Genomic DNA, 14,097 nt, shown 5'->3' on the forward strand with positions numbered 1-14,097 from the left:
AGGGAAAGGCACAAGCCGGCTCCCAAGGACAGCATACCTCCAATGTGAATGTATTTAATACCACTGTACTTGTCCACTTAGAAATGGTTAAGATGGTAAATTTATGCTGTGTACTTTAATATACTAAGAAAGAAAAAACTTAAAAATTTCATTAAAAATTTATAAAATATCTACAAAGCCAGTCCCTACTCTAAAACCACATTAACTACCCAATTACATATTATCCCATTGGTCTTACAGTTTCATTAAAAATACATATATTAACTCTGAAATCTGAATTTATGTCATATATGAGAATCTGATTTTTACCTAAAACAATTAACTGTTCCCCAGAATAACTAGTAACTACTGAATTGTTTTTGTTTTTTTTAAAATATGGAGTACTTCACAAATTTGCATGTCATCCTTGCGCAGGGGCCATGCTAGTCTTCTCTGTGTCATTCCAATTTTAGTACATGTGCTGCTGAAGCGAGCACTCTTCAGTTTTCAAGTGTAATGTTAATAAGCTAAATATTGGGTTGGCCAAAAAGTCCGTTACATTTTCTCCATATGATTGATCCAGTAGTGCTTAGCTGTCTTTAACTTCATTCAAAACAATTTTGTTTGATTGTATTGTGACAGCTGTCATATTAGCATGCCTTTAAAAAAACTTACCAAAATTGGTGAATTTCTGTGCAGCCATTTTAATATTTAAGATGCAAGAAAGTATGCAACATTTGTGGTGTATTATGCTTTATTATTTCAAGAAAGGTAGAAACACAAAAAAGATTTGTGCACTACATGGAGAAGGTGCTGTGACTAACCGAGCACGTCAAAAGCAGTTTGCAAAGTTTCTTGGTACTACCGACATTTTTGCCCAATTCCTTGCTGTGGGGCTGTCTTATGCATTGAAAGATGTTTAGCAGCACCCCTGGCCTCTACCACCTAGAAGCTAACAGCAGGAGATAGCCAGCAAACTCAAAATATCCAAATCAATAAAGTTATTGGTGAAAATGAAAAAATGCGTTTTTCTCTTACGGAAAAAAACTACATGGACTTTTTAGCCAACCAATTTTTATGTGCATTTGAATTTGTAGCTGAATTTTCTATTCTGTGCCATAAGTTTGTGCAGTATATAATTTTCTTGCTGTTATAATTATGAATTTTCAATGTTTTAATATCTGGCAGTCCAGATTACTCTAGGCAGTCTCCCTTATATTATTCTCTTTTGAAAAATTTCTAGTGTTACTTATAACAACTTTTTTCCAATCTCTCCCAACCCCAGCAATCCCTTTGAAATTCTAACTGGTACTCCATTATATTTATAAATTAATTAAGGGTGGAAAACTGAAACTCAGTGGGGTGAATACCTTACTCAGTAAAATTCACATGGTCAAAAGAAGTGGCTCTAAGACTAAAACAGATTTTCTGGTTCCTAAATCAATGTTCTCTCCACTAAAACTGTGCTTTCCAAATCTTTGATTATGAATCGCCTGAGACTCTTGTAAAATGCAGAACTGATTCATTAGATATGAAATGAGGCCCAAATTCAGCATTTCTAACAAGCTCCCAAGGGATGCTGGTGCTGTAGTCTGAGGACAAGACTTTGAGAAGCAGGAACACTGTATCCATCAATCCACCTAGTGCTGATGGGACAGTGCCTATTGGTAGGTCTTGTGTGCCCCTGCTTAGACGAAACTCTCACTAGAAAGAAAACTTCTTTCTTGGCTTCAGCTGCCTTGCCATCCATCAAACCTAGCTGCTGTCTTTCCGAAGGATATCAGAGCAGTTGCCTTGTTTCTGAAGTCCACCACTGTGTAATTTGTCACAAGAGGATCCACAAAGCTGATCATGTGGTGCTGGCAGAGTCTCTGCTCTTGGGAAGAAACCTTGTTGGTGATGATGTCTAGGCCTTCATAAACCTAAAGGAAAGAAAATAGGAATGAGAAAGTCATCAGCCTCCATTAAAACACCTAATGAGTGGAAATGGTGATCTGTTCCTCCCTCCAGCCAAACACTTGACTGACCCAAAGCACCAGAGTAGCTGTGATGTAACCAGAGCATAGCCAGATCCACAAAACCAAAGACAAAGGAAGCAGAAGAATACAGAACATTGGCTTTCTTGTGAAGTACAGGTTTTACCCGCTATCCCAAAGTACGACATGCCTACGAAACTTCGTACGGTAAAATGGTGTAAAGTGAAGAAGCAATTATCATTAATTTATATGAGAAAAATTTCGATCTTTCCCAGACCCCAAATTTAATGCATTACAATGTTTTTTATTTTGTTCACCATGACTGAAACACTCAATTACATCTAGTTTTACACTAAAGCATAACACCCTTAACAATCTCTACTAGGCTTTGCTGATACCTTAGGATACACCTTGCTAATGGATGAACAAAACACACTAAGATAAATCACAGGTGCTCACAGACAGTTCAAAGCTATGATGGCTTGATATTGAGATAGATGATGGGTGTAGTTTCTAGGGAAGGAGGCTTTACAACAAACAACTTGCTGCAAAACAAATGCTGAACGTTATTTTTGCCTTTTTTTGTAAAAGTAAAAATTATGGATTTCTTTCAGTCCGCAAAAAACGGTGCACATTTCCTCACTATAAAAGAGCATTTATTTTTATGAAACCTTTCATAAAACGAAATGGTGTAAGTCAAAAGAGCAATTACAATTAATTTAAAATCTTTTTCAGATTTCCTTTGGTTAGCAAAAACCAGTACTAATGTTGATCTTACATAAAAGTGAAGTGGTTTTCATGCAAACTTTTGAAAAGTAGGGATACCTGGAGTGGCTACTAGCTCAGACTTAAGAGATTTAAAGGGCATGTAAATCAATGCCCAAATGAAAACTAATTCTGCAGGATTAACCAGAGGTTCTATGGCCTGAACTTTAACTATTTAAAAATAGACAGGGTGTTTTATTTATTCTACTTATCACAAGTCTCCAGAAAGGTAACATTTTGCATTGCTCATAGTTCTACCTCAAATGCTTATATATCACGGGATTTAAGTGGCTCTGAAAGATTTTTAGATTGACTAACTTTGTGAATAAGTGGCCTATGTACAAAAATGTATATAAAATACAAAGTGAACTATACTTTAATAATGAATAAATAAAACACACATATACACTTTGAAGTCAGACCCGTAATACTGCTATTCCCTGGTGGAAGCATTGCAACGTATCCAAATTACTGCTTCAGGGGGTCAGCCCATACAGTCTAAATACTCAAAGGCAATATCCTCTCTGTAAACTCTTAGTCTGCCAATTCAACTAGAAAGTTCAAGTGTAGTTTTTCTAAATGCAAGGTCTCAGATAGAGAACAGATCTGAAAATACTAGTTTGAAAAGTAGGGATGAATGCTTTGAGATTAAATGTTCTCTCTGTAATCACCGATCTACAGGGAGCATTGAGTGAACAAATAATAAGTTCCATAGAGGCCACAAAGATGTTAAAAGCATTTTTAATCTCACATTTCCCTTTACTTATATGGGTGTCAAATAAGCACAGTACAGTATAATGGTTAGGAGGAAGAAACCTGGCGCCAGGCTGCCTCGGATCAATTCCTAGCCCTACCACGTACTAGTTATTTGTACTTGGAGTAGTCCCGGTTACTAATCTCTCTGCCACTCAATCCCTTATCAGTAAAATAAGGCTCATAATATCCATCTCATAGGGTTGTTGTGTGGATTAAATAAATTAATACATGTAAAGCACTTAGTTTTTGCTTGGCACATATAAATGCTACATTAAGAGTCATTATATAATTTCAACCAATACCTCTATTACTACTATCACAACAACACAGGGAGAAAGAGAAGTAGTTTTAGTATCACTATTTATCACTCTGAAGCCTCTGTGCTCTTTGCTACTGAGGTTATTTACCCAACAAGGACATAGCTATCTTCAAGTAAAAGAAAACGGTACACAGAAAAAAATACACATCATAGGGAAAAAACTAGCTCTGCCTTTAACTCATTTAATCTGTGCGTGACAAGACTTGCATTCTTACACTTGAATATTGATGGAATCTGAAATCATAGTGTTCTTTTCTGTGTATCTTGAACAAGACTTCCTTCTGATGTTATCGAGTGCCACAGGGTATACTGTATACTGGGGTCTTCTGTGCAAATTAAAACCACCAAAAAGGGAGAAGAAATAACTGTGTGTTCCTCTCCCTCTTTTCTTACAGCCTTTAGTTGGCTCTGTTGTAGCTTAAGAGTTCCAAAAGATCCAATGTTAAAGAATTTACATAGTGACAATTCCATTTTGCCTGATTTTTAAAATTATTTGATTTTTTTAAAGAGATAGGGAGAAAGAAACATCAATTGTTGTTCCATTTACTTATGCATTCATTCGTTGTTTCTTTTTTTAAATTATATTTTATTGATTATTCTATTACAGTTGTCCCAATTTTTCCTCCTTTGCCCCCTCCACTCAGCATCCCCCAACCACGAGTCATGCGTATAAGCTCTTTGGCTGCTCCATTTCCTATACTGTACAACCCATGGCTGCTCTGTAACTTCCTATTTGTACTTCTTAATCCCCTCACCTCTACACCCACTCCCTTTCACCCCCCTCCCATCTGGCAACCATCAAAGCACTCTCTGTTTCCATGACTCTGTCTCATTTCTTCTTGTTTGCTTAGTTTTTAGATTCAATTGCTGACAGATATGTAATTATTGCCATTTTATTGTTCATAGTTTTGATCTCCTTTTTCTTAATTAAATAAGTCCCTTTAACATTTTATATAATAATAGTTTGGTGATGATGAACTCCTTTAGTTTTTTCTTGTTCTATGGGAACTCCCCTGTAGGTAACTAACTTTTTTTTGCTGCTTTTAAGATTCTCTCTTTATCTTTAACCTTTGGCATTTTAATTATGATGTGTCTTAGAGTGGGCCTCTTTGCATCCATCTTGTTTGGGACTCTGTGTGCTTCCTGGACTTGCATGTCTATTTCCTTTGCCAAATTAGTGAAGTTTTCTTTCATTATTTTTTCAAATAGGTTTACAATTTCTTGCTCTTTCTCTTCTCCTTCTGGCACCCCTATGATGCAAATGTTGGAACATTTGAAGTTGTTCCAGGGGCTGCTTACACTACCCTCATTTTATTGGATTTTTTTTTTTCTTGTTCTGATTGGTTGTTTTTTGCTTCCTTATGTTCGAAATCATTGATCTGAATCTTGGCTTCATCCACTCCACTGTTGTTTCCATGAAATTGTTAATTTCAATTAGTGTAACTTTCATTTCTGACTGGATCTTTTTTAGGCTGCTGAGGTCCTCACTAAGTTCCCTATGCATCCTTATAACCAGTGTTTTGAACTCTGCATCTGACAGATTTGCTTTTCTCCCTATGATCTGTTCTTTCATTTGGGCCATGTTTCTTTGTCTCCTCGTTTTGGCAGCCTCCCTGTGTTTGTTTCTATGTATTAGGTAGAGCTGCTATGACTCCCTGTCTTGGTAGTGTGGCCTAATGTAGTAGGTGTGCTGTAGGGTCCAGTGGCACAGCCTCCCCTATCACCTAAGCTGGATACTTGAGGTATGCCTTTTGAGTGGGCTGAGTACACCCTCCTCTTGTAGTTGAATCTTGATTGCCATTGGCAGGTCAATGGGAGGGATTTACCCAGCCCAGACAGCTGCAATGACTGGCTGTGACCACTGACCAACGACCTCCACCCCCCATAGAGGATCAGCTGTGCCGGGGCAGGGTGGTGGTACTCTGATGCAGTCTATAGCTGACCAGTGGGTATGCAGACCCTGGAGTTTCCTGGGTGATGCAGGCCAAGGTCAGCCACGACCTGTGTTCTGCCTGGGACCACCCTGCATGAGCTATAAAGCAATCTGCAAATGGCTGCTACTCATGCTGGGCTTGGAGATTCCCAGGCAAAGCCAAGCTGTGAACCTAGGCTGGCTGCTGCTACTGCAAGGCCAGGGGCTACTTAGCAAAAGGTACTGGGGCAGGCAGCTCTCTGAACCTGGCTGTTACTTATTTGAGGGGATTTAGGAAGTTGTGAAGCATGAGCAGAGACTAGCCATTCATATGGAAAAGCCACTGTTAAGAGCTTGGGTGGGCCCCTAAATTGGGCAGGATGGAGCTTGAGGGGACTGGGGGGGGGGGGGGGGAAGCAAACAGTGTTAGCCAGGTTGATGGAGTCACTGATATGGCACTCTGTCACCTGCCTGCTGGCCTTGTGGCTCTCTGGAGGAAAAGGTTCAGAAACAGGACAATGACCTCTGCCTCCCTTTCTGCCTGTTCTTGCCTTGATACCAGACATTTCAATTCCTCCCTATTTGCCACTGGTGCCTTTCAAGCTGCTATCCCAGTGCTGAAACTCAGAGAGAGTGAGTCTTAGTAAGTCTGGGTGTGGGTTCTTTAAGAGGAACTGCTTGGGACTCCAGAAGCTTCTTATACTGACTCAATCCCTGCTGGTTTTTGCAGCCAGAAGTTATGGGCACTTATCTTCCTGGCACTGGAACCCTGGCTGGGAGGGCTGGTGTAGGACTAGGACTCCTTGCCCCCGCCCCAAGATATCCCTCCCTCATTTTCCTTCACAGATCAGCCCATTCTGTGTCTGCACCCTCCTACCAGTCTGGATGTAGCTTCTTTAATCCCACAGTTGTCAGACTTCCATTCAGCTTGGTTCTGACAGTTCTGAGATGGCTGTTCTATAGTTTATTGTAATTTTGATGTGGTTGTGCAAGGAGACGAGCCATGTTTACTATGCTGCCATCTTGACCCGGTTCTTTTATGTGCCCTGACCAGGGATTGAACCTGCAACCTTGACATATCAGAACAAAGCTCTAAACAAATAGGCTACCCGGCCAGGGCCACCAGAAGATTTCTTAACTCTGTAATTGGATTTGATTCTCTTTTTTTTTAACACTGAGATTAATGTCAAGGAAATGCATAGTTGCAAATATACAATTACCACCCCCACCTCCAAAAGTGCCAAAACGTAAACATCTCGGAGATCAGCACATTCTATCAGATATGTAGATAAATTTTCACCCTGTGACCTGCCTTTAAGTGTATCTTCAAGAGCCCCTTAAAATGGCAAGTTTAAACACATAAACATAATCCAAACAGAAGGTAACCCCAGATCTAGGCAGGCTCTCCTTGGTTACTAAAGGAAGTGGCCTACTGTACTATTTATGACATATATACAAATGCCAGCAAATATCAGAAAGAAAAGAGTACTAATGGCTTAAAGAAAGCAGAATCCTTGTTCATAGTTAACTAAAAACTGTAACTCATATAAAAGCACTACATCTTGGTTACCAATGTAAATTGTCATCTTCCAGGGATTTGTTAACCTTTTTTTCCTATACCACCAGATTTTTTAAAAACTGGGCATAAAGATGTGGAATCTACTCACACTAAGTATATATCTGAGATTTTAAAAATTACGGTTAATTTTTAGGTAAATATAGTTTTATGGCTATCACTTTTTTAAAGAGTCTTTCACTTTAAGATAAACAGTATATTAAAGTATATATCAATGACAGTATATGTCTTTTTTTTAAGAAATTGGGAGGAAAACAACAAAAATAAATAAATAAAATAAACTGGAGTTGGTTCAAGATTATGTCTATAATGATGTTGCTTCACTTTTTCATGCTAATCTTGTTTTGATAATTACTGATGTGCTGTTATAGTTGTGCTTACAAATAACCGTGCAGCTTATGGTCACACCTACTATGTATTTTTTAATAGCTACTGTGTATTTTTTTAATTTTGCCCATGAATAAATTTTTAATAAGCAAGAAGGCAAGGGTAGATGACGGGCAGATATAAAATACATTTATATTTGCATTGCATGAGAGTGAGAACAATGCTAAAAACATATCTGTTGATGACAACACAGGAGTTCTGATCAATGAATCAAAGGCATAGCAATGATGCAAGTAAAATTTGTAGTAACATTATTCATACTAATAACAGAACTGTTATGTTTTATTTATTTTTTTAAAAAGATTTTTTTTTTATTTTTTAGAGAGGGAAGGAAGGGAGAAAGAGAGAGAGAGACATCAATATACGGTTGCTGGGGACCTGGCCTGCAACCCAGGCATGTGCCCTGACTGGGAATCGAACCTGTGACACTTTGGTTCGCAGCCCGCGCTCAATCCACTGAGCTACGCCAGCCAGGGCATTTTATTTTGTTTTTAACAACAGAAAAAAAAGAATACATAAATGATGACTGGGGTCTGTGTTCCAATAATGAAGGAGAGAGAATAGATTAAAATTGAAATAAGACTGGTTAAGTGTTCATAACTATTGAAGTTAGGTGATGAAATGTAGGAGTTCAATTACTATCTGCTGTATTTTTTATATGTTGAAAAATAAAAAGTTTCCTTAAAGCAATTTGGATGTACTTCACAACCATTAGTATGACCATTATTAAAACAACAACAACAACAACAGCAACAAAACCCCCAGAATTTAACAAATGTTTGTGGGGATGTAGAGAAATGGAAACACACCTGTGCACTGATAGTGGGGATGTAAAATGATGCAGCTGCAGAAAACAGTATGGCAGTTCCTCAAAAAATAAAAAACAGAAGTACTATATGATCTAGAATTACACTTCTGAGCAGTAACTATTAAAAAAAAAATTGAAAGCAGGAAGTTGAACAGATATTTACACACCCATTTTTATAGCAGCACCCAAGTGCCCATCATGTATGAATGGATAAACAAAATATGTTATATACATACAATGAAATATTATGTAGCCTTAAAAAGGAAGAAAGTTCAGCCCTGGCCAGGTAACTCAGTTGGTTAGAGGGCGGTCCCCATATACCAAGGCTGTGCATTCAATCCCCAGTCAGGGCACATACAAGAATCAACCAGTAAGTATACCAATAAGTTGAATAACAAATCACTGTTTCTCTTACTCATATCAATAAATTTTTTTAAAAGGAAGGAAATTCTAAGATATGCTCTAATGTAGGTAAACCCTGAAGACATTATGCTAAGTGAAGTCAATCACAGGACAAATACTGTACAATTCCACGTATATGACGTACCCAGAGTAGTCAAATTCAGAGACAGAAAGTAGTATGGTGGTTGCCAGTGGCTGGAGCAAGAGGAAGGGGGAGTGTATAATGTATACAGAATTTCAGCTTGGAAGATGAAAAAACTTCTGAGAAGAAAAGTTGGGGAAGATGAAAAAGACAGAGGGTGAATGTAGTTGCAGGACAATGTGAATGTGCTTAATACCCCTAAAATGATAAAATGGTCAATTTTATGGTAAATTTTATGTTATGTATATTTTATCACAACAATAAAAACAGACATGGATGACAGATTTTAGATACAATGAGAGACTAGTGAATATTAGCAATTAAACAAATGTTTCTTAATTTGAATTTTTCAATTCTTTTTTAAATTTATTTTTTATTTTTGTTTTTTAAAGATTTTATTCATTTTTTAGAGAGAGGGGAAGGGAAGGAGAAAGAGAGAGAGAGAAACATCAATGTGGTTGCCCTTGTGTGCCCCCTACCAGGGACCTGGCCTGCAACCCAGGCATGTGCTCTGACTAGAAATCCAACTGGCGACCCTTTGGTTCGCAGGCCCATGTTCAATCCACTGAGCTGCACCAGCCAGGGCCCTGAATTTTTCAATTCTGTTGAATATATACTCAAAAAATGGAATTGCTGGATTATATGGTAATTTTCAAAATTATTGAGAACTGGCAATATTCTATTTCTTGAACTGAGTTGTGGTTACACAGGTATTATCACTTTTTGATAATTTATTGCACTGTATAGTTATGAATTATGCATATATGGTACACATTATTTGTCAATTAAAATCGATGCCCAGTCAAAAAGCATAAACAGAGCCAACATTTTAATTTTACACATTTACACTAAGGATAAATATCTAAACAAACAAAAAAATCAATTCTGTAAATGTTTCTTTCAGACTATACAGATAGTCATTTTGCAAATGCCACAATCAGGATTATAATTTTATTACCACCTAGAACACATTCTTCCAACAAAACAGGTTAGATTTGTAGCTGATTCTTAAATTCTGCCTATTTTCCAGTTTCAGTCATATTTTCAGTGTAACTCTACCTATGGAGCAGTCAGTCCTGGGTACCAGGTAAAGTTAAAGGATCTATGTTACCTTTCAAAAGGCAGCAGGTCATTGTTCCATTTCCCATTTTCCCTGAGGACACCTGAGATCTGTGTACATAAAAATTATTTGATAATATTACTTTCTCTGCACAAATCAGATCTTAACAATACTAAGGGAACTCTGGCCTCTTTGTGAGGACTGATAACTGAAAAATTACAGATTTAACCTACTTAGCCAATTATCAACATACGGTTAAACTGATTTATTTCAGCAAACATTTATTGAAGTCACTATGTGCCAGGTACTCGGCAAGAAAGTAGGCATGCAAGGAAAAAAGGGTTCCTGGCCCTGGCTGGTATGACTCAGTGGACTAAATGGACTGAAAGGTCACTGGTTCAATTCCCAGTCAGGGCACATGCCTGGATTGTGGGCCAGGTCCCCAGTTGGAGGCCTGTGAGAGACAACAAATTGGTATTTCCTTCTCACATGGATGTTTCTCTCCTTCTCTTTCTTCCTCTCTTACCCTCTCTCTAAAAACAAAATGAAAGGGTTCCTGTCCTCAAGGAGTCCGGACTAGTAAGACATACAGATACGAATAACTGTACTATAAAGAGATAAGTGATATAAAAGTTTATAAGAGATACACTAAAGTTTAACTGTACAATCTTTTCTAAATATCATAACCCTTAAACATTTAATGGTCTAGGTCAGGGGTGTCAAACTCACTTTCATCGGGGGCCACATCAGCTTTGCAGTTGCCTTCAAAAGGCCAAATGTAATTTTAGGGTTGTATAAATGTAACTAGTCCTTAACAGTTAAGCGAGAGCTCAGTGCTGCTGCCGGGTAGAAAGAAGGTGCTGGGCTGGATAAAACAAGGTCCACTGGCCTTGTGTTTGCCACCTGTGGTCTAGGTATCTAACTTGGTATTATTGGGATATATACCTCTTTGTCTCACCCCTAGTGATGGTTTATTTTCAGAATGAAAAAAATTTGGGAAGAGGCCACAAGGCTGAAATAACCTGAACTCTCCAAACCAACAGAGCTGAAATGCCTCAAGGAGCTAATGAAGGTGAGGGAAACCTACAACAGAGACCAAGAGGAAAACCAGCAGAATCTAGAGTTGTGGTAGTAAACAAGAAGTAAATCTGTTCATCAGGGGACATTTGCAACATCTAGAAACACTTCTGGCTGTCACAACTGCAGGTGTGGGGGTGCTGCTGACATCTAGTAAGTAGAAGACAGGGATGCTGCTCAGCATTCTACAATGCACAGAACAACTCCTCATCCCCAAAGAATTAGCCCAAAAATGTCAATAGCCCGAAAGTTGAGAAGCCCCAATCCAAAGAACTTTCACCCTGGAGAAACTTACCGAAATGATTATAGTCAAAGATCCATCCCACTCGTGCTGTAGGGGGGGTCCTATGAGTTAATTAACAGTGTGCTGAGCACTGGGCAGATCACGGACCACCATCTGAGTGTTGGTTGACTGATGCCACAGTACAGCCTTCTACAAACAAGAATAAAAGCTGCCCCCCTAGTTTGGTTCCTTCCCTCCAAGTTATCTTCCCCCTTTTGACTTCTTTTCCTTCCCAATCCAAATTAGATCCTGAAGTCCTTCAGTCACTTTCTTGCCTCTATGGATTACAACTGCCTGAAACCATTATCTTGGATTATGGATCAATACAACTACCTCCCTTCTCTGCTCGGTGCCCTCCTCCCATCCCCCAGCTCCATGGATGTCTCACTCTTTGAGATCACTAACAAACTGACTGCCAATTATAGCACTTTTCTACTAAACTCCCAAAACATGTAATGGAAAAAAACACAACCTGATACTACTGAGCTCCCTCTCCTTCATAAATCATTCTCCTTTAGAGCTTTGATGGCACTTCCTCAGTTTCCTTCACTGAGGCCAGTCACTGACTTATTAGCAATGTCTATCATGGGAACAATACTGAGAAATGGCAGTTTTTAGGGCACCCACCTGCCATTTCTGTACTGTAAACTTTCTCTGGGTAACACTCATGACTTCTATATAACCATTTTTGTGCTGGTATTCTGCAACCTAGTTCTCTTTCATGATGCCAGATCTGAATATTTAACTGTCTAGTGAACATTCCCATCATCAATGAGAGGCATGTACTATATAATATAGCAAAGTGATTAACAGTAGTGACACTAGAGCCAGGTTACCTGGATTTAAGTCCTGGCTCTACCACTTACTAGCTATGAAAACTTGGGCAAGTTATTTAACCTCTGTGTCTCAGACTTCTTACTTATAAAGTGAGAATAATCTTAAATCAGACCTCAAAAGGCAATTGTGAAAATTAAGTAATACATGCAAAGCATATGGAATGGGACCTGCCCTATAAGAAACAGTCAATAGCCCTGGCTGGTGTAGCTCAGTGGACTGAGCACAGGCCTACGAACCCAAGGGTCACAATTCCATTCCCAGTCAGGGTACATGCCTGGTTTCAAGCCAGGTCCCCAGCAGGGGGCACACAAGAGGCAACCACACACTGATGTTTCCCTCTCTCCTTCCCTTTCCCTCTAAAAATAAAATCTTAAAAAGAAAAAAGATAAAGTCATCTTTATATAGAAAAGAAAAAAGAAACAGTCAATAAATGATAGCTATCACCATCATCATCATCATCACCACTCCAGACACCTGAAACCATATACACCCAAAACTGAATTCCTTATTTTCCCAGCCATACTTGAATGAACCACCCAGATAATCAAATCACATACCCTGAAGTGATCCTAGAATCTACCTCCCTGCCCCCATTTCCAATGTCTCAACTTCTATCCATACTGCCTAAAATTCTACCAAAGCTCATCACCATTACCACATTTCCCACTATTACATCATCTGAAGGCTTCATCATTTCTCAACTAGACTATTCCATTAGCTTCCTCACTGATCTTACCTTTAGTTTAAAGTATAACCCCTCAACTTACGTCCACATTGTAGCCAATGATCTTTCTAAAGGGAAAACATGATCTCATCCAGCCCCACACTCTGTTTAGCATTACATCGCAACAAAAGCCCACCTTGGGATGACTCCCTAATCCTCCCCATCCATGCTTGTCCTCTGCATTTCCACAGTACCCTGCATTTACCTCTACCATAGAACTTATTGTATTTACTTAACTTTAAAATACTTCTCTCCCCCCACCAGACTACAAGCTCTGAAGGAAGAAATTGCGTATTTTATCTCTAGTCGCAGCACCTAGCACAGTGCCTATACATAGAATATACTTGATGAATACTTGGTGTCTGAGATAGATTGCTAGGATCCTAAGTTTCATCCTCTATGAAGTTATGTTGCCCTAATTTTATCAATGAGGAAATAGAAATTTGGGTAAAACAGACACATTGGGTAGGTAACCTGCCCAAAGTCACACAGCTGGTTAGTGGCAGAAGCAAACTTTGAATCCATGTCTTCTTACTTTACAGTCAGTGCTCTTTTTCCACTATGCTGCTAATCTCTGTTCTGTACAAATCAGCTTTGTGACTTTGGGAAATCAACTTGCTCCCCTGAAACCTCAGTGTCCTCACATCTAACATGCCTTCTTATTCTGATAGTCTGAGCTGCTTCAGAATGAAGGTTTTGGCATAGGAGGGTGAAAGAAAAAATTATTTGTTTAAAGAATGTTGGCACTTACCAGAAAGTTGATTTTACTTTTTGATTAAAGGAATTTGAATTTGACTATTCAATGGAAGAGAGACTGAAGAGTAGGGAAAAGGTCAGTCTCTTGGTTAACTTTTCTTTCTTAATAAAAAGATGACTTTTTTAAAATTTATACTTTACTAGGTTAGAAAGAATGAATTAGCTGCAGGAATATCATGGCAGGCAACTAGTTCTTTTAGCTGTTTAGCAGAAATTCAACTGCAGACGTACTGAATAAATTAAGACTGATTAAGATGCTCAGTGAGTGGCAGAACCTGCACCTGACTTGTTCAGTCAGTGTGGTGAGAGGAGTGGTTTGGAATTATAGTGCAGATCAT

At 38.6% G+C, this 14,097-nt stretch overlaps 1 protein-coding gene and 1 non-coding gene across 7 annotated transcripts in view; both read right to left on the reverse strand.

Moving 5' to 3' along the window:
* TRIT1 (tRNA isopentenyltransferase 1) overlaps positions 1-14,097 on the reverse strand; it is a 37,356-nt gene that overhangs the window by 15,732 nt on the left and 7,527 nt on the right. For 4 of the 6 annotated variants that reach the window (XM_036025824.1, XM_028512464.2, XM_036025823.1 and 1 more), the window contains exon 2: positions 1,761-1,901. The exons of 1 other annotated variant lie outside the window; for it this stretch is intronic. In XM_036025824.1, coding sequence (XP_035881717.1) covers positions 1,761-1,901 — 141 coding nt within the window. Of the gene's footprint in view, positions 1-1,760; positions 1,902-11,027; positions 11,922-14,097 lie in introns of those variants that run through there. One more of the 6 variants, XM_036025826.1, reaches the window with a different exon arrangement.
* On the reverse strand, positions 370-476 carry LOC114498200. The gene has a single exon (XR_003684648.1). It is a non-coding gene; the product is annotated as a U6 spliceosomal RNA (small nuclear RNA).

Source organism: Phyllostomus discolor, chromosome 5 (assembly GCF_004126475.2).
Source record: "Phyllostomus discolor isolate MPI-MPIP mPhyDis1 chromosome 5, mPhyDis1.pri.v3, whole genome shotgun sequence".
In the NCBI taxonomy this organism is placed as follows: Eukaryota; Metazoa; Chordata; class Mammalia; order Chiroptera; family Phyllostomidae; genus Phyllostomus; species Phyllostomus discolor.